Genomic DNA, 24,895 nt, shown 5'->3' on the forward strand with positions numbered 1-24,895 from the left:
AAACTTTTTCTTCGTTACTCCATGAAAAAACGTGATTTGGTTCCAATTGTTTTTGAGATGCTGTGTAGTTATGGAAAACAGATCTATATGATACATTCGGTCAATTTTTGAGGCTTTACGCTTTGGCATTTTTTTTTTGCTACTGTGTACTCGAAAATTCCCAGGATGACAATGCGGTGAAGGTGTGGTTTGATGTCAGAGTGCAATGAAGGTTACGGAGTCGTTGGAAATTTTTTATTGAAAAACTATGCGCTTTTCGGGAAATTTGTCAAGAATAAAAAGTTCGAAAAAATTCAGGCGTATTCCTTGGCTGATTACAAGAACTTTTTATTCTTGATGATTTTTCCGAAAAGCGCATCGTTTATTGTAAAAAATTCATGAATGTTTTCACAAAAATTTTGCCATTAAGACGCAATTTTGAAAATACTAAAACGAAAAATCGATCTTTGAACCATAGATTCTCAAAGTTTAGACATTTATTCCACCGGTTAGTGAGATTCCAGGTTAATTACAGACTCGAAGAGCTTTGGAAAATAGTTCACAAAAAAAAAATAGGCACGAAAAATCACGTTTTTTTTTGTTTAAACTGCATTTTGGGATAATAAATAAATTTTTTGAGGAATTTCATTGGCACCCTCGGAAAGAGGAGATCTTAAGCATTAAAAATATATGTGTCTCAATTTTTTCTAGTGTCGAATAGTCTTAGTTATTGGCCGTTGAAAAGCAGTGTACCGGTAGTGGCGTTTTGGCCGTTTAAGGGTTAACTTATTTACTGTGTTCAATAATTTTGCTTCGTTTGAAAATACTAATTCTTTTAACTGAAAATTTAACTATTCGATTTTTTGTTTGAAAATTACCTTTTTCAGTTAAAAATTCGTTTATTTTTTTTAATGCAAGAGTCGATAGTAAATTACTTTAATGTACTTTTTTATACATCTCGCAGATATTTTAAATATAAAAAGTTCTTAGGGTCAAAAAGTTGCAAGGTTATGTCAAAAAATAATCCCAGTTGATTTCTTTGAAAACAATTGTCAGTGAAATTCTTACTCAAATCAAGTACTTAAATGTACTTTATGGTTTGTTGATACATTTTCCAAAGTTTCAGTCCAATATTTTATTTAGAAAAAAAGTTCTTAGGTAAAAAAAAAATTCAGTGAACTGAAAAAGTCAGGTCGGTAATATAGGTATTTGAGTGCGTTACATGCCCTTAAAGGCGTGTGACACTTATCCTATTCCTACTTTACCGACAATTCTTTTATCGTGCCAATTCCACAGGAAATAATATATCGAGCTTCAATTTCGGGAAAATAAAGAAAAGTAAGTAAGGAACGTTTATGTACTAATAAATTTGTACAACTGAAAAAAAATAATTTTCGGGTATTCTTTTTTTTGTATCTGTGGACATTTATTAGTACATAAACGTTCCTTAGTCCCTCTTCTTTATTATTTTAAACTTTCAGCTCAATATCACATTTCGTATGAAATTGGTATGATAAAAAAAAATGTCAGTAAAGTAGGGATCAGATAAGTGTGGAGCGGAGTGCACAAAAATGGCGTAATCTGCAAAGCACTAAAAACTTACTAAACACCTACGATAATTCGGGTTCGGGTTTTTCAAAAAAATACGATAACTGCTAAAACGTGAGAGTCAATAAACAATTTTTAAGAAATCACAAATTACATTTTTTGATCAAATGCAAAATTCCCGCCAAAAAAGATGCGGCTTTTACCGACAGTGAATTTTGTAGGACGATGTACGATCGTATTTTTTTGTTCGAAAATCGTAAAAAACAAATTCTTAACAAAAGAGATGAATTTTCATTTAAATGATGAATCTTTAACTGGCGATTAAATTTCCTACCTAAGAAATTTATTTTCAAATAAAATGGTTCATCTTCAATTGGAATATTTAAATTTTCAATTAAAAATGAATTTTCAAATTGAAAAAAATGTCAACAATTAGTTACATTTTCAATTAAAATGATGAATCTTCAACTAGAATATTTAACTTTTTAGTTAAAACATTCCTCTTTAACAATTAGTTAACTTTTCAACCTAAGAGAAGGACTTGCAACTAAAATGATGAGTCTTCATTCAGAAGAATTAAATTATTAGTAAAAAATAAATAAATTTACGACAAAAAAATTTAAACTAAACAAATGGTTTTTCAATTAAAATCATGAATCCTAAAGTTCAGTAGTGCTTCCAATAACAAAATTAATTCTCAGCCAAAGAGTCAAATTTTCATTTGAAATTGTGATTCTTCAACTGAATAAATAAATTTTTCAATTCAATTTTCAGTTACGAAATTAATTTTCCACAAAAATGATTAATTTTCTACAAATGATATAAATTTTCAATTAATTTATTAATTTTCAATGGAAACATTTACATTTTCAGTTCAAAAATTTTAATTTGACTACGACAAAAGAAATTGTAACAAAATAGTTAATATTTCAAAACAGGAGACGTATTTTCAAGTAAAATGATAAATATTGAATTAAGATGGTTACATTTTCCGATAAAAAATTATTTTCCCATTAAAAAAGAACGAATTTTCACAAAAAATGATGAATCTTCAACTTCAATAATTCAATTTTCAGTCAAACAAAATAATTTTTAAAAAATTTCAACGAAAGAGATGAATTTTCAATTTAAATTATCAATTTTCCATCAAAATGATGAATCTCCAACAGGAATAGTTATAATTTCCGTTAAAAAATTAATTTTTAATAAAAAAGAATGAATTTTCAATCTAAGCGATGGATTTTCATTAAAAATTATGAATGTTCAACTGGAATAGTTAATTTTTCGTAAATATATAAATTTTCAAACGAAAAAAACAATCAAATGTTAACGAAAGAAGTGTATTTGCAATTGAAGTTATGAATCTTTAACTGCAATAGTTCAATTTTCAGTAACAAAAATTAATTTTCAATCAAAAAAGAAGAAATTTTCAACACATTAGTTAAATTTTAAACCGAAGAAATTAATTTTCAACTAAAATAATGCATTTTGAGCCAAAAAATGACTTTTTAAATAAAAATTTTTAAAAACCTAATTTTTGACAAAATACAATACGAATTTTCAATTATAATGATTAATCTTTAAATGAATAGTTAAATTTTCAATTAAAAAATAAATTTTGAACTTGAAATTTTCTATTAAAATTTTCTATTTTCTATTAAAATAATATTTCCAAATTTGGCTTAAAATAGTGTTTAATAAAATATTTATGAAGCCTTTGAAACAGGCGCGACTATAAAATGCCTGTTATTTTTTCAAAATTCCATGATTTTTTTAGGTTTTCTACAAGGAGTAAACAAAATCTATTCCTTTTTTCATCCTTTTTTTTATTCTTTTTTTAATGTCTTTACTTTGAATTATCGGAGATCAACACCGAAAATAGTAATAACATAAATAAAGCCAGAAGCGTTCGTGCAAATTTTTAAAATAAAGGTAAGTAGTATAGCTATACAAAAGTTTCCCCACTTACCGACCAAGCAAGGTTTTACTCCAGGCTACTCTAACAGGAATCTGCATTACCGACAGACGGTATATTAAGTCGGAGAATTTAAGATATAGATTTACTGGGAATAAATAATGTTACACAAAAATAGTAACACTTATGTGCTCACTGCACAACACATATTTCGCACGATTACATACGTTTAGTACAAGATTTACATTTTTATATTTTTTATTATCGTGATGCTAGAAGAATACTTCATTTCTTATGATTTTCTACGAGTCGCTGCAAATGCATTCGCCTCTACATAAACAAATCTCGACAAAAGACAAGGTTTGCTAAATAAATAATTTGTATTTCTTGAAAATCTTTCTGATAATCAAGAATATTTTATTTTTTTAAAAGGATTTAATGAAAAGAAAATTAAAAATTTGTCAATTTTCTATTGGTTGAAATGTTACGATTCAAACTCGAGAATGCTTTCCGGTCTCTAGTTTCCCGTGTGATTCAAATACTGTATTCTCAAATCAAGTGCATTAAAAGAGAAAAGGGGAAGTTTTCCGAGAATCAGAGGAAAAGGGAGAATTTAAAGAAAAAAAGAGGAATAGGGGGAAGACTTGTGATCCCTGTAATTATAAAAAATTAAGATTAAATAAACGTCTCTTAGTGCCTTTTCTCTAATTTGCCAGAATTTCAACTCAATATCCAATCCGCTCCCCCCATGCCCATTTTTCTTTAAAGAGAACAGTTTTTTAGGGCACACCAAAAAATTCGTTATGAACTGTAGTTTTTTGATGCCGTCTAGTGTTTCATACAAAAAATCTATCCTAACCTCAAAATGGATGCCTCAATCTTGGCTTGTCACCAAAAATGTAGTTTTTCCGACAAAACTGATCGAAAAAATATAATTCTTTAAATAATGTTGACCCTTTTACTGTTAAAGGGGGTTTTGGGATCGCTGATTACCATTCTGAGTTCCGATTGGCAGAATTCAAGATGGCGAACCCAATATGATGAACGAAAAATTGAAGGCTCAACCAATTTATGAAAAACTGCAGTTTTTTCGTCAAAATTTCGCGAAAAAAATATAACTTCGAAAAATTTTGTCCATTTTGATGTTAAAGGGGCTTTTTGGATCTCTGTTTATGACTATGAGGTCGCTGATTATGAATCAGCTTGAAAGAAAGTTTTTTTTAGACATCAAATATGGTCGTTGCAGAATGAATGCAATTGAATGTTTCCTCTGCCAGTTCCACAAAAGCGTCGCCAGCGCCATCAGAAGACTGTGCGTCCGAAAAATAAATTATCTATGGTATAGGACTCAGGGAAGGTTAGTCTAAGATGCATCACACGTTTTGTGTTTTGAAGCGAGGGAAAGACGTTTTGCGCAATGAGTGTAACATACGCGAGTCGCTTCGAAGCCGTGTTTCTGTGCACGAATCCAAAAGGACCCAAAATGACATTCTCAGCGGCTGTGCGCTACATGAGAAACTCAAAGGACTTTGTAAGGAAGTGGGTGAAGCGTGATAAAGATGTAGAAAACGAAGATTTGACAGACAGGGAAAGATGCGTGTGACCTCGGAAAAGGAGGATAAAATCATCATCAAGCTTTTTGAGAAAAGCCCCACCTATAATTTGCGACAAGCCCGAAAAGTTTTGTCATGAAAGGGAGTAAATATAAGCTTGTAGACGATAAAACCCTGGCGGACCGAAGGAACCGAATGGAGCCTCTACAAAGTACCCGTAAAGACCCCATTGTGTCCCCATTCGGTTCCTTTTCAAAAAACTAAAAATAAAACAGCAAAATCAACTTTTAAATTGTTGAAATTCGGATTTTACGTTAAAATTCCCTATAGAATGTCACGGAATAATCCCAATTTTTTTTTTGCAGCGGTAAAAAGTTTTAAAAATATAAGACGTATAACGCCTGTTGACTGCTACACTTTAAGCGCATCGCTTGTAAGTAGCAGTCAACAGGCTTTATACGTCTTATTTTTTTAAACTTTTTACCGATGCAAAAAAAAAAACTATTGGGATTATTCCGTGACATTCTATAGGGAATTTTAACGTACAATCCTAATTTCAACAATTTAAAAGTTGATCTTGCTGTTTTTTTGAGTTTTTTAAAAAGGAACCGAATGGGGTCTTTACGGGTACTTTCTAGAGGCTCCATTCGGTTCCTTCGGTCTGCCAGGGAACGCCGTTTCAGATCTGCCGGTTATGGATGAAGGAGCACGGTGCTGATCCATTCTTGAAAGTGGAGGACATTGAAAAGCGACTGGCATGGGCGAATGAAAATGTCCAACGCAACTAGTAAAACGTAGCGTTCACAGATGAGTCGTCGTATCGTACATGGGTTCGTACACCACGTGCGTGGTCCTTACGCGGTCTACCATTCGTCCAACGCAGCGTTAAACATCCGGTCAAGGTCCATATGTGGGGTTTCTTCTGAAAACTGGGTTTTGGCATCTTGCATTTGTTCACTGGAAACCTGAACGCCGAAAGGATGCTTAAAATCGATCAGACGGCTTTGGTAAAGTCTACAGAGAAGTGGTTTGGGAAAGGAAATAGAGAATGGATACTTTTTGGAAGACAATAACCCGAAATACCGCAGCTGCCTTTGCAGCCAGTGAAAAGAGGAAAATGAAATCACTCTCTTGAACTGGCCCTCACCATCCCCAGACGCAAATCCCATAGAAAATGTGTGGTCTACAATGAACTGGAATTAATTTTCTACTTTGTATGTGAAATAATTGAAACAAGGATTGCAACTTTTCGTTCTCAGGAGAAAAAAATGCACGTGGGATTCGCTTGAATTTTCATGTGAAATTCGGGTGCTAAATTTAAAGAATTCATCTGAAAATCCACAAGGAATTTCACGGGGTAATCCACGCAGATAAAGGTGTTCCACGTGAAGTTCAGGCGCTAAATTGGAATAATGTACGTGGAATTCCACATAAAGTAAGGAAACTACGTGGATTTCCACGTAGATTAAGGAATTCAAAGTGTGATTAGGAATGGAATTCCGCATGAAATTCGGGTGCTAAATTAAAAAAAATACGTGGAAATCCACGAGAAATTGTACATATCATTTCACGTGAATTAGGGAATCTAAGCGGGTTTTCAAGTGGATTATGGAATTCCACGTGAGCTTATGCGTCGAATTCTACGTGAAATTCGGATGCTAAATTCAAACAAGTTACGTGAGAATCCACGTAAATTAAGAAAATTCGGTTGGTAAATTGAAAGAATTCACGCAGAAATACACGATGACTTCTATGTTTAATTTCACGTGGGTCAGAGAAACTATGTGGGTTTTCACGTAAATTATGGAATGGCCCGTGAGTTTATGCGTGGAATTCTACGTGAAATTCGGTCGCTGAATTTAAACAATGTAGGTGAAAATCCAAAAGGAATTCCACGAGAATTAAAGGAAAATACGTGAAATTTCACGTAAGTTAAGAGATTTCACGTAGAATTCGGGTGCTGAATTAAAACAATCCACTTGACAATCCATGGGGAATTTCACGCATATTAAGGAAACTATGTGGATTTTCACGTTGATTGAGGATTTTCACGTGAATTTATGCATGAAATTCGAATTCTAAATTGAAAGAATTTATGTGAAAATTCTCGAGGATTATATATGAATTAAGGAAACTATATGGATTACCACGTGAGCATAAGAATTCCATGTGATGCTATGAATATATTTCCGCGTGAAATTCGGGTGCAAAATCGAAAAAATTTACGTGGAAATCCACTAGGAATTTTAGTATAATTTCACGTGAATTAGAGCAATTATGTGATTTTTCACGTGGATTATGGATTTTTCACGTGAATTTATACCTGGAATTTGGGTGCTACATTGAAACAATTTATGTGGAAATCCACGAGGAATTCCAGGTGACTACGTACATTTTTACGTTAGTTAAGGAATTAGACGTTAAATTCGAGTGCCAAATTGGCATAATCCAAGTGGTCATCCAAAAGAAATTCTACGTTAATCAATAAAACTACATGGATTGCTTAGTAGGTTAATGAATTCCACGTAAAATTCGGGTGCTAAATTTAAAAAAATTCTGTGCGACAAAATTTGGATGCGACATTTAAACAATTTACGTGAAAGTTCACGGGGAACTGCACATGAATTGAAGAAACTAGGTGGTTTCCCACGTTATTTCAGGAATTCCACGTGAAATTCGGATGCTTAATCGAAATAATTCGGAATAATTAAGGAAACTACGTGGATTTTCACGCGGATCAATAAATGCCATGTGGATCTACGTGTGGAATTCAGGTGCTAATTTAAGGCAATTTTTTTGAAAATCGACGTGGAATTCCAGGTGACTTAAGGAAGCTACGTGGATTTTCAATTGGGTTTTGGAATTCTCAGTGAAGTTCGGTTGCTTAATTGAAACAATTCACGTGGAAATCAACGAGGAATTCCACGCGAATTAAGGAAACTACGTGTATTTTCACGTGGGCTGAGGAATTTTACATGGGGTTATGCGTGGAATTCGTGTGCTAAATTGAAACAATTGTACAAATTCACGAGGAATGTCACTTGGATTAGGTGATATACATGGATTTTCACGTGAATTGTGGAATTCCACATGAAGTTATAAATGGAATTCCGAGTAGATTAACATATCCACGTGAAATTCGGTTGCTAAATTAACAAAATGTGCACGAAAATCCATAAGGAATTCTACGTGAACTGTTTCAATTTAGCACTCGAATTTCACGATGAAGTACACTTAAAATAGGAAAACAACGTGGAATTTCAAGTGGGGTTACGCGTGGAATTCCGTGGATAAATTGAAACAATTCACATGGAAATCCCCGAGGAATTATACGCGAATAAGAAAAACTACGTGGATTTCAACGTAGCTTAAGGAATTGTATCTGAAATTCGAATGCTAAATAAAAACAAATCGCGTGAAAATCCACAAGGAATTCTGCGTGAATTGTTTCAATTTAGCATAAGAATATCACGAGGATTTCCACATAAAATAAATAAACTACTTGGAATTCTACGTGGGGTTCTGAGTGCAATTCCAGGTGAAATTTTGATGCTAAATTAAAACAATTGACGTGAAAATCCACAATGAATTCAATGGAAATTGTGTCAATTTAGCGCCCGAATTTCACGAGAAATTCCACGTGAACTCAGGAAACTATGTGGATTTCCATGTAGGTTGAGGAATTCCGCGTGAAATTCGGGTGACACTTAGAATTAATTCATGAGGAATTCCACGGAAACTAAGTGGAATTTCATGTAAAATTCCGGTGGATTTTTTCACTTGGATTCTTATCACAGATAACGTGAATCTGCTTACGTACTTTTGACCAACTGTCAATAACGAAAATTGTGATTGAACGATAGCATGTCCATGGGACAACATTTTCAGAATTGGGACCCTGTAAAGGTAACCTCAATTTTTTATGCAAAAGTAAAGTAGAAACAACTTTTTTATGACACATGCATTATTTCAGCATTTTGTGCCACCTATGAAACGGGGCTAAAGCTCTACTTTTTACTCACTAGGAAGTGAAAAGTGACATCAGAGGTGAATAATGAAAATAATAGATCTATGAGCTAGCATTTTATGATAATCAGGCCACTGATCCTAAAAACTTTAAGGAAATTTTGGTTGCAGATAATAGATTTTTGCGGTAATTTCGGGAACGTTACCAAATACAATTGAGCAAATGAACATAAATTACCAAAGAACTCCGGAAACCTATAGACATTTTTTTATTGAATTTTGGATAATTTATCTTCAGTTTCCATAAATTCCCTGTAATATTACCATAAGTTACCAAAAACTTTCATAAATATCCGGAAATTTATAAAAATCTTTCAAATTAAATTTTTGGTAATTTATTATATGTACCTGTAAAATAACGATTAATGACGAGATTTCCATAAATTTTCTGAAATCTATAGAATTTTTAAATTGAATTTTAGGCAATTTAAGGTTAGTTATCATAAATTACCTATCATATTATCAAAACCTGTCATAAATTTCCGGACATTTATAAACATGCTTAAAATTTAATTTTGGATAATTTATGGTAAGTTACATACTTAACTGTAAAATTTCCATACCTTTTCGGAAATTTACAGAATTTGTAAATTGAATTTTGGGCAATTTATGGTAACTTCCCATAAATTACTTGTCATATTACAAAAAATTACCGAGACATTTTATAAATTTTCGGAAATTTATAAAGAAGTTTAAAATTGCATTTTGGTTAATTGATGGTAAGTTACCATACTTACCTTTAAAATTATCGTAAATAACCAAGAATTACCAAAAATGTATTGATATTTTTTTATTGAATTTTGAGTAATTTATCTTCAGTTTCCATAAATTCCCTGTAATATTGCCATAAGTTCCCAAAAATTTTCATAAACTTCCAAGAATTTGTAAAAATCTTTAAAATTAAATTTTTTGTAATTTATGGTAAGTTATCTATCATATGTATCTGAAAATTACCATAAATGACGAAATTTCCATAAGTTTTCGTAATTTTACAGAATTTGTAAATTGAATTTTAGGCAATTTAAGATAAGTTACCATAAATTAACGGTCATATTACCATAAATTATCCCACAGTTTCATAAACTTTCGGAAATTTATAAACATGGTTAAAATTAAATTTTAGGCAATTTATGGTAAGCTATCATATTTACCTGTAAAATTATCGTAAATAACCGAGAATTACCAAAAATTTATTGAAATTTTAAAATTGAATTTTTGATAATTTATGGTAAGCTATCATATTTACCTATAAAATTGCCACAAATGACGAAATATTTCTAGGAATATCTGAAAATTTACAGAATTTTTAAATTTAATGTTAGGCAATTTATGGTAAGTTACCATAAATTACCTGTCATATTACCAAAAATTACCAAGAATTTGTATAAATTTTCTGAAATTTATAAAATTACCAAGAAACTTTATAAATTTTCGGAAATTTATAAAACTACCAAGAAATTTTATAAATTTCCGGAAATTTATAAAAATGTTTAAAATTGAATTTGGATAACTTATAGTAAGTTGCCATACTTACTTGTAAAATTACCATAAATAACCGAAAATTACCAAAAATGTATATAAATGTTTAAATTGAATTTTGGGTAATTTATCTTCAGGTTCCATATATTTCCTGTAATATTACCGTAAGTTCCCAAAAACTTTTATAAACTTCCGGAAATTTGTAAAAATTTTTAAAAATAAATTTTTTCTAATTTAAGAGAAATTACCATGTTGGCCTGTAAAATAAACATAAATTACGAGATTTGTAGAAAATATGTACAAAATTTGAGAATTGAATTTTGGGCATTTTAAGGTAAATTACCATAAAATACCTGTCATATTACCATAAATTATCAAAAAATTTCATAAATTTTCGAAAATTTATGAAGATGCTTAAAATTGACTTTTGGGTAATTTATGATAAGTTAATTACATAATTACCTATAAAATTACCATAAATTTCCAAAAATTTATAGATATTTTCAATTGAATTCGGGTAATTTATCCTCAGTTTCCATAGATTCTCTGTAATATTATCATAAACTAAAAAAAATCATATATTTCCGGAAATTTATTAAAATGTTTAAAATCAATTTTGGGCAATTAATGGTAAGTTACCATAAATTACCTTTAAAATTTGTTTTCTTCATTCGAGACCTAATATGGGCTGAAATGATCACAGTATTGCGAAAAATGTCTGAAATCATCCATTGGTTATAAAAAATGTTGCCCACAAATTCTCTTGTCCTCCTCAGTGCATAATTTGCAAAAAAATACTACCAAGAGTTTTCTTTTATTTAAAACGAATTTTTAGAGGTTTTGCAAACGCGTTTTAGGATAAAAACTAATATTATTGATTGATAATGTGATAAAATTCAATTTATAGGACAAACAAGATCTTTCTGCCGGAAATAGATATTTTGAATCATAAATCAATATATGTATTACCAAGATGAAATATTTTTAACAATTTACACCTTTTTTTAGGTTTATTAGCATTTTTTGAAATACATTGGAATTTTTAAACAAAAGTCATTTGATTTTAAAGGTTCATCATTTTTAAACATTTTTAGGTTACGTTGATATTTTGTATAGAAAATTGGTATTTTTAAAGATAAATAATTATAATTTGAACGAGACATACGCTTTTAAAAATTTAGGATTTTATAGTCTTTTTCGTCGTAACTTATTTTCCATTTTTTTAAATTAGATTTCGAAGAAGATTGACAACTTTTTAACAATTTTAGGTTAGGTATTCGTTTTACATCGAAAACTGGTATTTTGAAAAAATTATAATTTTAACATGATTGCGTATATTTTAACAATTCTATATTACATTAGTGTGTTCAAGGTTATGTTGACGTTTTTCATATAAAATTGGTCATCTTAAACAAAAATAATGAAATTTCAAAGAATATTTTCAACTTGGAAAAATGTATTGTTTCGTTTCTTAGTGATTTTTGTCGATTATTATTCTTTCAAATTATATATTAAAAATTTTTCAACAACTTTAGGTTATGTTGGCTTGCTTCATCTGCAATTTATTTTATTAAATAAAAAGAATTAGATTTAAATGCAAATTATTATAATATTTTTAAAAAATGTATGTAAAAGAATATTTAATTTTTTAAAACAATTTTAGGTTATGTTGACGTTTTTCACCTGAAATTGATTTTATTAAGCGAAATTCATGTTTAAAAAAATAAAATTCAAAAGCTTCAACAATTTCATATTATGCTAGTGTTTTTCATAAGGAATTACATTTTTAATAATAACAACAAAATAACGTTTCAAAGTAACTTCATCATTTTAGGTTATATTGAGGCTTGCAATCAAAAACTGGTATTTTAAAACTAAAATCATTACAATATGAATCAGATTTAAATGCTTTCAACAATTTTTGATTATATTAGTCTTTTTCGTCGGACGAAATTGAATAAAATTTGAAAAAAGAATTTTCAGCAGTTAAAAAATGAATTTAAAAAATTGAAAATTCGAAAATAAAAATTCCATTTTAAACAATACAAAACTAAAGAAAAAGTCTAAATTAGTATTTAAAGTTTCGGCAAACTGAAAAAAATTAATAGACTCTAACTAGAAAAGTTATAAGATTTAAACAAAAATCATAAATCTGACTTATCTGATTTTTACAATAAAGAATTAAACATTTGGTTTGAAAGAAGATTTATAATCTTCAATATTTTTTTACGTTATCTTCGTGTTTCTCGTCCAAAATTAAATTTAAAAAATCATAAGATTTCAAAGCAAATTCATAATTTTTTTATAATTTTAGTTTATATTGACGCTTGAAATCAAAAACTGGTATTTTAAAACAAAAATCATTATAATTTAAAACAGATTTTATATCTTTTAACAACTTTTCATTTTATTAGTGTTTTTGTCGGAAAAAATGTAAACAAAATTGAAAATTGAATTTTCAGTAGTTAAAACTTAAATTTAAAAAATTGGAAATTCGAATTCCGAAAACTAAACTGTTGAAAAATAAAAATTCCATTTCAACTATATAAAACTGAAGAAAAAGTCGACTTTTGTATCAAAAACAAGCATTTAAAAAAGTCAATTATGAGATTTAAAAAAATATATATAACTCTGACTTATCTGATTTTTATAACAACAAAAAAAAATAAAAAATTGGTTTAAGAGAAGGTTTACAATCTTAATTTATTTATTTTTCACGTTATCTCCGTGTTCTTCGTCTGAAATTGATAATTTAATTTTTTCAAATTATTACAAATTTTTTTTAATGTAGCGCTTACTCTTTAATGAATTCAAAAAACTTTGTTTCAAGGGATGAAAATTTTTTTAGCAATAAACGTGTATTTGAAAAAAATAAATAAAAATTATTCGCTGACCTAAAACGGCATTAAACGATTAAAAAATAAAGAAACAAAGAAAATCTATGGCAGTATTTAATCACTGAAAGGAAGCAATTTGCGGGGTTGCTTTTGAAAAATTCAAACTTAACTCATACATTTCTGGAAACACAAAAAAAAAATTAAATAATAATTATTTTTTAAATTAAAAAATTTAGAAACATACTGAAGTTTCTTGTTGTTGTTTCTTTTTCGTAATATCCTCAATTTATGGCTCAAAATCTCAATGTTTGAGGACGTAAATTGTGAGAAAATGTCGGTAAAGTAGGGATTGGGAAAGTATTAAATGGCCTTCAAATCGTTAATTAAGTTCTTGTTTTATAGTGCCTAGTATATTTCAGTAAGTGCTTTTTTTATAAGTTTTTCGGAAATTTTACAAGTCGTCGAGGCTATTTACATTCGATCAGGGAACGTACATTAATTATCTTAATTAAAAAAATTCATCGAAATGAAGCTTTAATGAGACAGAATTCGATTTTTAATTGCCTAAATTAAAACAGTACCATTTTTTCTAATTATAAATTAAAATTTGAAATAGCGTACTGTGAATAGAATTAAAACTTTAAAGAAAAAACGAAAAAAAAAGTCGATTAGTCACATTTTTCTTTAAAAATTTGCATTTTTTCAAAAAAGTCGAAAAAAGTCGAAATATTGGATATAGTTACAAGGAGGCGTTCAGAATTGGAATTTAGTTCTTATAAATTCCCTGCCGAAAGTCCATTGTATGATTTATTTTGCCAAAAAAATTCAACATCTGGAAATTCAATTTTTAACAATTATTAATTCAATTTTCAATTATCTAAATTTTCGAACCATCGAATTTACTACTATGGATATTTAAATTCTTACTATTCTTCAAGTTTTGTTAATTGAAGTAAATTAAATTTTCAATTCTTCGAAACTGAAAAAATGCAACTGCCGGAAATTTGATTGTCAATTTTCTTTAATTTTTCTCAATTTTCAACAGTTGAAAATTCAATTTTTAACGTTTGAATTTTCAAAAAGTCGCTTAAATTTAAATTAAAAATTTTTTAAAATTTTCAATAACTAAATTTTCCTATTTTTGTTCAAGCTAAAAAAATTGCATTTTTGAATGAGAAAAATTTAATTTTTAATGGTTTTAAATTGAAAAAAAATTGAACTGAAAACTCAATTATCAATTTTTTGCAATTTTCAACAGTTAATAATTCAAATTTCAATTGCCTTCAATTTTCAACCGTCAAATTTACCACTATTAATCATTTAATTCTTACTTTTCTTCAAATTTTAAAAATTGAAGTAAATGCAATTTTCAATTCTTCGAAACTCAAAAAAATGCAACTCCCGGAAATTTGATTCTCAATTTTATTTTATTTTTCTCAATTTTCAACAGTTGAAAATTCAATTTTTAACGTTTGAATTTTCAACAAATCGCTTAAATTTAAATTAAATTAATTATATTTAAATTTTTCAATTTTCTCAATTTTAAATAAATAAATTTTCCTATTTTTGTTCAAGCTAAAATAATGGCATTTTTGAACGTGAAAAAATGAAGAAAATTGAATTTTTAATTGTTGGAAATTGAAAAAAAATTAAACTGAAAGCTCAATTATCAGTTTTTTGCAATTTTCAACAGTTAATAATTTAATTTTCAATTCTCTTCAATTTTTAACATTTGAATTTTCTACTCTTAATAAGTCAATGAACAACTTTCCTTAATTTCCAACAGTTAATAATTAAACTTCATTTTATTTTCAATAGCTTTTTTCAATTTGTAACATTTTTAAATTAAATATTACCAAATTCTCAAAATTAGAATATTCATTTTTTTTTACTTTTTAACAATTAAATTTTTTATGTTTGTGAATTTAAAACAATGAAATATTCATCTGTTGAAAATTCAATTACCAAGTCTCTTAAATTTGAATTAAACGGAAATTTTTTCAATTTTCAATAATTAAATTTAGGTATTTTTCTTTCAAATAAAAAAATTGCATTTTCAAATGTTAAAAATGGAAGAAAATTGAATATTCAATTTTTGGAAACTGAAAAAAATGCAACTGCTAAAAATGTAATTGTCAATTTGTTTGAATTTTTCTCAATTTTCAACATTAAAATATTCAATTTTTTTTTACTTTTAATCAATTAAATTTTTTATTTTCATAAATTTAAAACAATTACATTTTTATATGTTGAAAATTCAATTACCGAGTCTCTTAAATTTAAATTAATTGCAAATTTGTTCAATTTTCTATAATTAAATTTTCGTATTTTTCTTTCTAATAAAAAATTGCATTTTTAAACGTCAAAAATGGAAGAAAATTGAATATTCAATTCTTTGAAACTGTAAAAAGTGCAACTGTTAAAAAAAATTTCAACAGGTGAAAATTTAATTTTGAATGTTTAACATTTTGAATGTTTAACAGTTTGAATTTTCTACTCTTGATAATTCAATAATCAAATTTCTTTAAATTCCAACAATTTATAATTAAATTTTACCAATTTTGTTCAATTTTCAACATTTTGAAATTCAAAGTTCTCCAATGTTCAACATTGGGATATTCAATTGTCTTTATTTTTAAACAATTCAATTTTTTATTTTCATTGAATTAAAACAAATAAATTTTCATCTGTTCTAAATTGAATTTATATGTCTTAAATTTAAATAAATAAATTTAATTTTTTCAATTTTCAATAACTAAATTATCCTATTTTTGTTTAAGCTAAAAAAATTACATTTTTCATGTTGAAAATTAAAAAAAAAAATTGAATTTTTAATTCTTCGAAACTGAAATAAATGTAACTGCTAAACATTTAATTGTTAATTTTCTTAAATTTTTCTTAATTTTCAAAAATTGAAAATTTAATTCTCAATTCATTTCAATTTTTAACATTTGAATTCTCTACTCTTGATAATTCAATTATCACATTTCTTCAATTTCCAACAGTTAATAATTAAATTATATTTAATTTTCATTTGTCGAATTTTGAATAACTAAATTTTAGTAATTTTTTCAAGTTAAAAAAATTACATTTTTACATGTAGAAAATTGAAGATTTATTGAATATTTAATTTTATTTGCTTTTAAACAATAAAATCTACATCTGTTTAAAATTCAATTAAAAAGTCTCGTAAATTTAAATTAAATAAATGAAATAAAAATTTGCTTTATTGTGAATCATTAAATTTTCGTATTTTTGTTTATGTTAAAAAAATTGCATTTTTAAATATTGGAATATCAAGAAAATTGAAATTTCAATGGTTTTAAATTGAAAAAAATTAACTGGAAAGTCAATTATCATTTTTCTTCAATTTTCAACAGTTAATAATTTAATGATTAATTTTCTTCCATTTTCAATAGTTTCAAATTAAGTTTTCTCCCATTTTTTAAACATTGGAATATCAAAGATTTTCTTTAATTTTCAATAAATCGAAATTTCGATTTTCTTTCCTTTAAAACCATTAAATTCTCAAATGTTGAAAATAAAATTTGAAAATTGTATTCTCAACAGTTTAAAATTAATTTCTTACCAATGTTTAAAACTGTAATATTAAATTTTCTTCAATTTAAAAAAATTGAATTTCCATCTGTGTGAAATTCAATTATAAATCTCCTTCAATTTTCAATCATAAACGTTGAAAATAAAAATTTAATACTTAACCGTTTAAAATTAAGTTCTTTCCTATTTTTAACATCAGAATATTAAATTTTCTTTGATTTTGAAAAGTTAAATTAGCATTTGTGGGAAATTCAATTATAAATTTAGTTAGAAATTTCGCACAAATTCAATTTTCTCTAATTTTCAACAATTGAATTTTCTAGTATTAATACTTCAATCAAAAATTTTCTTTGATTTTCAGCAATTAAAACTTTCATTTGTGAAACAAAAATTAAATTACCAATTGTCTTCAATTTTCAAAAATTAAATTGTCAGCTATCTTGAATTTAGAACAATCGAATTTATATCTGTTGAAAAGTTAATGATCGATTTTCTTCAATTGAGCAATTGAAAATTCAAATTTGAAGAACGAAAAATTTAATTTTCAATTTTCTTCAATTTTCAAAAATATAATTTTCGCTTTTTTTAAACTTAGAGCAACTGCATTTCGAAATTCTAAATAATTAACAAAATTGAAACTGAATTTTCAAATGTTTGAAATTAGAGAAAATTCAATTCTCAATTTTCTTTAGTTTTCCTCAATTTTTAAAAAATTTTATCAGTTAAAAATTCCATTTTTAACAATTAGGTTTTCGATTTTATTCCATTTAAAACACTTGAATATTCAACTTTTGAAAATTGAAAAAAATAATAATAATTTTATTTTTAATAGTTTACAATTCAATTGTTGTAAATTGAAAGAAATTTTAAAACAATGTGTTTTTTCGTGTATATCGAAATTCAAGATTTCTGGTTATCAGGAATAAACATTTTTAATTTCTCCATTATAGAAAAATATCCTCTTTATATTGTAGAAGAAATTCTTAGAATATTATTCCAGAGAAAAATATCTTTAGGGATTCTTCTTATCAATTTTCGTATTCTAAGCCCGATAATAAATTAAAACTCTTTTTCTTCTCAAAAAATGTATGGCTTACTCATAAATAAATAAATAACTAAACTTTTTTAAGATGAAAGAATTTTTTATCCTTACATTAGTATTTGGATACCATTTTTTTCAATAAAAGAAAATTTGAGGTTGTATTTTTTTTACTTTTTTTTTCAGTATTTAATTTCTGAAAATACAAAAAATTTAAATAATTTTATTTACTAAAAAAATGTTTTAACTAAATTTCAAGCCAAATCAAGTTAAAATTTTACAATTAAAACTCGAGGCTACTTTCCGATAATATTCATAATTTTGTAATCTTTTGATAATGCGCATTCGTAACGTCAACAACCGGATTGGCTAAATTTCGCGCTTATTTGAAATGATTTTCGCTATTTATTTAATGGTCTTCCTTTATTTAAATTAAAAATCGATTATATATTTTTAAGGAATAAAAATTGAATAATCATTTAACGTTTCACTTTATAAGTTTATTTAGTGATCAAAGAATTAGTTTTTATAATTTTAGAACTATTATTTTTGCAAACAAATTTTCTTTTGAATTTAATCATTTTAAATAAGCGCGCCACTGGTAACCAATCCAACTTTTGACGCGACGCATGCGCAATACGAAAAGACAAATTTCCCCGCGTAATTCAAATACCGTATTTTAAAATATCGTTTATTTAAAGAGAAAAGGGGAAAGGAGGTAAGGAGGTAAGGTTTTTCAAAAATCTTGAACTGAAAAATCCTGGGAATTGAAAAAGGGGAAATAGAGTAATTTTTTCATGAATCTAAGATAGAAAAATCCCCAGAATTGAACCCCCTCAGTCTGAAAAAGCCTCGAGCAATTAATGGACGCTCCCCGCAAGGATTACAAGTTATCACTTTGAATCTAAAAGAATTAAATAACGGTAAATATTGCGATAGAAGGTGGCAGCATGTGGCTACAACCAGGAGTACCAAGATCGAGCCGTTTCCTGCGTTGGTGTTTTGCAGGTCGGCGAAGATGGTATAGAAGTTGTGGGTGAAGCCGGAGTAGGTCCGGTCGTGTTGAGGTCCAGTCCGTCGATCCGCGCTTGAACCTTCTCATTTGTTTCTGCCTGCATTTTTACCTCATACTGTCTCACATCTTCAAACGTCATGTCGTACCAATCGTCAATCCAGGCGAATGCCTGGCGATGACCCAGCAATAAAATGTCGCGGATCCACTGAAGAGATAAAGGACTACGTTAAGTAGGGTCCTTTATTTAGAGCATTCTCAGTAAACCGTTAAAAATTTAATGGGCCGAACCAACGGGGGTATAGCAGTAAGGGAAAATAATTTGCCAGCACGAAGTATTTCGAACTATTGGGAAGAAATTTGAATTGAATTTCAACAAGAAATCTTATTGTTAATAACTCATTTTAGATCTCAGTATAATATTTCTGATTAAAATGAATTGATATTTACTGCTATTTTTCATTGCCATTCCTCAAATAACTTTGAGATACCCAATAATTCGAGTGCCAGATGGCGCTGCTATCAAGTTAAAAGAGATATCCTACACGTAGTGTGATCTGAAATCTTGAGGGCACCACTAGTGGCAAAAGCCATGATCCAAGAAGCTATGGTCTCGCCACGCGCAACTAAAAAAAAGGGGAATCAATCAAATGGCCCGTAGAGATTCGTAAAGTGACCTCCATTATTAAAACGTCATTAGATGGGAGTTTAACCCTTTGCGGCATGGTGGGAATTCCGTATTCCCACCTTTTTTCATATCATTTTTTGCGATTTCAGAGTAGTTTTATTGGATTTTACACAGGTTTTTTTTTTTATTTCATGGTCGCAGGATAATAGAAAATTGAAATTTTTGTGCGAACGGTCTACATTTTAAAAATAATTTGTTAATACTTATAAACAAAGATGAAAAAAAGCCTTTTTTGTTGAAAAGATTCTTTTTTGAAAAAACTTTCCATTATATCCTTATGAGAATGGGTGCTTAAAGGTTTTTGGGGTCGCTGAATATGAATCTGGACTCAGATTTTGAAAATTCAAAATGGCGGATCTAATATGGCTGCTGAAATTCGGAATATTTTTGGATTTTATCTGAAAATTGGTATACACAGGTTTTCGGGGTCGCGGGTCACGAATCCGAAATCAGACTTTGAAAATCCAAAATGACGGATCCAATATGGCGGTCAAAATAATGAAGTTTTCTGGATTAAAAAAAAAAATAGTGTACAAGGATTTTTGGATTCACTGATCCCGAATCTGAATTTAGATTTTGAAAATTCAGAAAATTGGTACTAATCCATGTTTTAGGTAAGTAGGTGTATATTTTTTCAAATCTCAATATTCTAAACATTTGTCATTTTGAATACAGATTCAAGATCAGCGACCCCCTGCCTGTGCCAACTTTCAAAAAACAATTTAGAAATATTTTGAATTTTGGCCCGCCATTTTGAATGTCCAAAATCTAAATTCATATTCGTGATCAGAGATACCAAAAACCCATGTACACCAATTTTCAAAATAAAAAATTCCAAATGTTGGCCGCCATATTGGATCCGCCATTTTGAATTTTAAAAATCTGAGTTCGGATGATAACAAAAAAAATTATTATGCTAAATAAAAATTTTATGCATATGCATTATTTTGAGGTTACGTCGTTTTCCACCTCTGCCTTTCCGATAATCTGGAAATTATTTATGAAATAAACTTTTCTGATTGCCTGCAAACAAGGTTAGCTCCGGGAGATTAGTTACTATGTTTAATTGTTAGTCCAAAGTTTTCGGCCAAAAATATTGTGTAGTTTGGAAGTAACCCTCGGGTGAATTGTGACACACATAACCTCGAAATATACACGTACGTTGTTAGCAATATCAAAAATGTTTTGATAAAAAAACACAATAAAAGTGCGTGGGGACGTCCGTTAGCATGTTCGCTATCATTTCCCAAATTTTTAAGACGAAATATTTATTATTCTAAAAAAAGCCGGGGAAACCTAAAACTGGTATAATCGACAATTTTCTAAGTATCACAGGCCCTTAAGCGTTTCTTCATAACTGATATAAAAAATTGAATTTATTTGAAGTAAAATACCAGTTTCATCCTGATCTAAAACTTAAATTTTTAAAAATTTTATCATCTTTTTACGATGCTTTCGTGATGTCACTAGTTTGGTTTTTATTCGCCAAAATCATTTATTTCAGGTAGTGTCTAATTTAATATACAAATAATTCCATTTAATTATTTTCAAAACCAAAAAAGTGACAAACAGTTCACCATCACACAAAAATTTCATTTTCTCCGAACTGAATAACTGTTTTTGGATGAACATTTTTTTATTCTCATTCAGAGTCTCCAGATCTTGAAATATCACGGGAGGTGTTTTTATACTTTTTTAAACTAAAAATTGAATTTTTTATCTCAATCCGAAGCCGTGCCCGCTCCAATTTTAGGTTAGTGTAAGTTTCAGATTTTCAAGTTTCACATATAGTGCCCCTAAGCTGGATAACTTTTTCTGATCAAACTTTTTAGACCTTAAATCAGGAATACTTAAGCTTTTGGGTATGTAAGTTTGAGAAACGCTGTCCCACATAATGATACGAAATAATTTGAAACGTTAGAAAAGCGTCTCTGCACGGTCATGGTAACCAATATGGAGGTGACTTTACGAGACACGGCTTGTACGTATTTCCAGCCCAGTGCATCTCAAAACAAAATGGCGATCCCTTAGTGTCCTAAGTTGGTTAGTTTCTAACATTTTCAGGGCGGTGCTAGTTGTTCCATCACTCCCTATTTTTTCATTGTAAGCAATGGGAGTAGACCACTTTATTTTTTATTTTTTAATAAACAAAATGTTATTTTCGTAAAAAAAAAAAATTGAAATGTAAAGAATATAATGAGAAAAAAGTAACTGAATTTGAATTCAATTTGTATTCGTGAACATGTAGCATAAAATATGTAAAGAACATTAAAAATAGTTTTTCAATAATTCAACTTGTTGAAAAAAACCATTTTTCAGAGGAACAAATATAAATTATAATGTTAGAACACGTCCAAGATGTAAATATAATCAATGTTTTAACATCTTTGCTTTAAAGACTTCAAAGAATATAATAATAAAAGAGAGCAATTAAAGAAATTTATTTATATATTTTTCACCGATTATTAAATAAAATGGTTTCGAATGCAAATTTAGTTAAATTCAATTAGAAATGCTTTGTATCCATTATATATTCATAAGTGAAAGTATTCACACGGTATGTTTAAACTTAGTACTGTTTAAATTTTTCTTCGGTTTTTTTAACATTCCAATAATAATATTTTTCATTTGTTTTTAACAATAAACTTTAAGAATCATATTTTACTTTTTATTTAAATTTAAATCTAAGTTATATTCCACATTCCCAGGATTATTGTATGACCATATAAATCATATTTTGTCTTTATTATTCATAAACAATGATTGGAAAAGTATTTTTAACTGTTAAATGAGTAACATTGTTTTAATTTCAAGAATTTTTTGCATGAAAATAACATTTTGTTTACTTAAAAATTTTAAAAAGTGATTTAGTCCTGTTGCTTTCTATGTGAAAACAGGGAGTGATGGGACAAATAGCGCCCCGCTGGAGATATTAGAAACTAATCAACTTAGGACAGTTGCGGGTTCAAGTTAAAATCTGAAATATGGAGAGATGTACAGGGCTGGTATTTCGTACCACCAAGTTGCGGGATCATAGCTTCTTGGATCATGCGCAAAAGCAATATGGCGGGCAATAGTAGGTAAACGTCTCATAAGATTATATAAGAACATTAAAAATTAGTTTCAAACCTTAAAAATGAAAGTAACAATAGCTCAAATTTATGATTTTACAAAATCTACACCAGCATGCAGAAACTTCGTCGAAGGAGAAACAATTTTACATGCAGGAAACCTTCTATTTTGCGGAAAAGAGATGGAAAAATGAAACTTCAGTTTCTATTATTGCATTTTGTTTGCAAACTTCGAATTAAAAAAATCTTGTTGTCTAAATAATAAATTCTTCAATTTTTCTCCTCATAAACATGTAAAATATAATATTAACTTTCGACATTTCAATGCAAAATTTAATTCATATCAACTTGAAATGACAAACCAGCTGTAACTTTTTTCAGATTTGGGGTTATGTTGATATATTTGTACATAAAATAATATTTTTATTTAGAACTTGCTTTAATTATTTTCACTCGGAATGTTGAAAAATCATTAAAGAATAAAAACGATAAATGCTTGACGATGATTATAACTTTTTCTTCAAACTTTTTTATTGACAGTGGTAAAAGCTTGAAAATATTGAATTTCATGCATTTTTTACTTTATTCTGTTTTATTTCTCGAGCGATACTATCAGTAAATGCTGTAAATGTACTATAAGATTTTTCATATATTTTTTTTAAATAGAATTTTATTTACATTTAAGAAAAACCGAACAGTTTCTTGCTTTCGAGCAGTTGAAGAGCAACCAAACACACAAAAAACACTTTGCTCTTCGATTTTCGTGGCATAAAATCCATTGATAAATTTGATTTATTTTATTTGTAAATTTTTACTTATCACTTTTTATTTTTATCTCGGTTTCACTGTAAAAAAACCCTAAAACTGTTAGAAAAATTATTTTCGTATATTCGCCTAAACTTTCCGTCAAAATTTACCTACGCTCAGGGTTTTCGGATTCTGTCACCAGGTGGCGTCCTCGAGTATTTCAGATTCCAAGAGTTCTTAAATTCCCGAGAATTTAAGTTCAGGTTATATAACTGAGAATATGACAGAATTTAGGAGAATTTATGATTTTTAATAATATTTTTATTGTTCAGGTTATATCAGCGATTAATTATAAATTATTTTCTAGCTCAGACATATTCAGGAATTAGTGTTTCATATAAAAAATTTTAAATGTATTAATTTATTTCAAACAAAAAAAAAAGTTTTTTCTACGTTAAAAGATATAACTTTTTAACAAAATAATTAAACTTCTAACTTAATAGTTAAATAGTTCATGTTTTAATAAAAAAGAATGGAACTTATACAACAAAAGAAAAGAATTTTAAAACCAAAAAGACGAATTTTCAGCAAATAAACATTTTTTACTCAAAAATAAATATTATTTTATCTAAATTATTAGACCTTCAAACCAGAAGAGAAATTTTCTTTATAAAAATTCAATTTTCAAACAAAAAATATGACTGTTCAACAAAAAATTAATTTTCAACGAAACTGGTGCATTTTTTTGCAAAAAAAAGGAAATTTAAACCTAAAAAATAATTTTTTTATAACAAAAAAACGCGAATTTTTAACTAAAAAATATCAATCTTAAAAAATGGAAAACTTACATTTTCTATTCAAAAATGAATTCTAAACAAAGAAAAAAATTAAGTATTTCCCTATAAATGCAGTTTAAATTTGACCTAAGTAGTTGAATTTTCAATTAAAAAAAAATTAATTTTCAACAAGATAATAAAAATTTTAACCAACGAGATAATTTTTCAACTTAAAATATAAATCTTTAACAAAAAAGTGATTCCTTAATCAAGCGATTCAACAAAATGTGTTAAACTAATTAGTTAAATTATCAAGCAAAGAAGAACGATTTTTAATCAAAAAGTTGCATTTTCATACAAAAGATGAAATTTCTTCTATAACAGATGAAGTTTTAAATCAAAAAGATAAATTTTCAAAGAAATAGTTGAATTTTATGTTGAAAAAGATTGTAATCGAGTTTTCACGGTTAAACTATGAATTTTTTAACAAGAAATAATTTTCTACCAAAAAATTGAATTTTCAATCCAAAAAGACGAATTTTTAACCAAAAAGGGTGACTTTTTAAAAAAATTGTTGAATTCTCTAGCAAGTAGTGTTATTTTTATCAAAAAATATAAAATTTGTCTTGAATTTTTGTAACAAAAAAAAAGTTTCTACCAAAAAAAC

At 27.8% G+C, this 24,895-nt stretch overlaps 2 protein-coding genes across 2 annotated transcripts in view; one reads left to right on the forward strand and one right to left on the reverse strand.

The window, feature by feature from the left end:
* LOC117180494 (septin-2-like) overlaps window positions 1-5,045 on the forward strand; it is an 18,360-nt gene extending 13,315 nt beyond the window's left edge. Inside the window, exons 6-7 of the mRNA XM_033372993.1 lie at window positions 4,594-4,754; window positions 4,838-5,045. Coding sequence (XP_033228884.1) covers window positions 4,594-4,754; window positions 4,838-5,045 — 369 coding nt within the window. The remainder of the gene's footprint in view (window positions 1-4,593; window positions 4,755-4,837) is intronic.
* A 13,147-nt stretch (window positions 5,046-18,192) lies between these two features.
* Window positions 18,193-24,895, reverse strand: part of LOC117167982 (cytoplasmic phosphatidylinositol transfer protein 1) — a 29,608-nt gene continuing 22,905 nt past the window's right edge. Inside the window, exon 8 of the mRNA XM_033353270.1 lies at window positions 18,193-19,154. Within this exon, the coding sequence (XP_033209161.1) occupies window positions 18,891-19,154 (264 nt within the window). The 3' untranslated portion in view covers window positions 18,193-18,890. The remainder of the gene's footprint in view (window positions 19,155-24,895) is intronic.

The sequence above is a fragment of the Belonocnema kinseyi genome, chromosome 1, assembly GCF_010883055.1.
Source record: "Belonocnema kinseyi isolate 2016_QV_RU_SX_M_011 chromosome 1, B_treatae_v1, whole genome shotgun sequence".
NCBI classification, from domain to species: Eukaryota; Metazoa; Arthropoda; class Insecta; order Hymenoptera; family Cynipidae; genus Belonocnema; species Belonocnema kinseyi.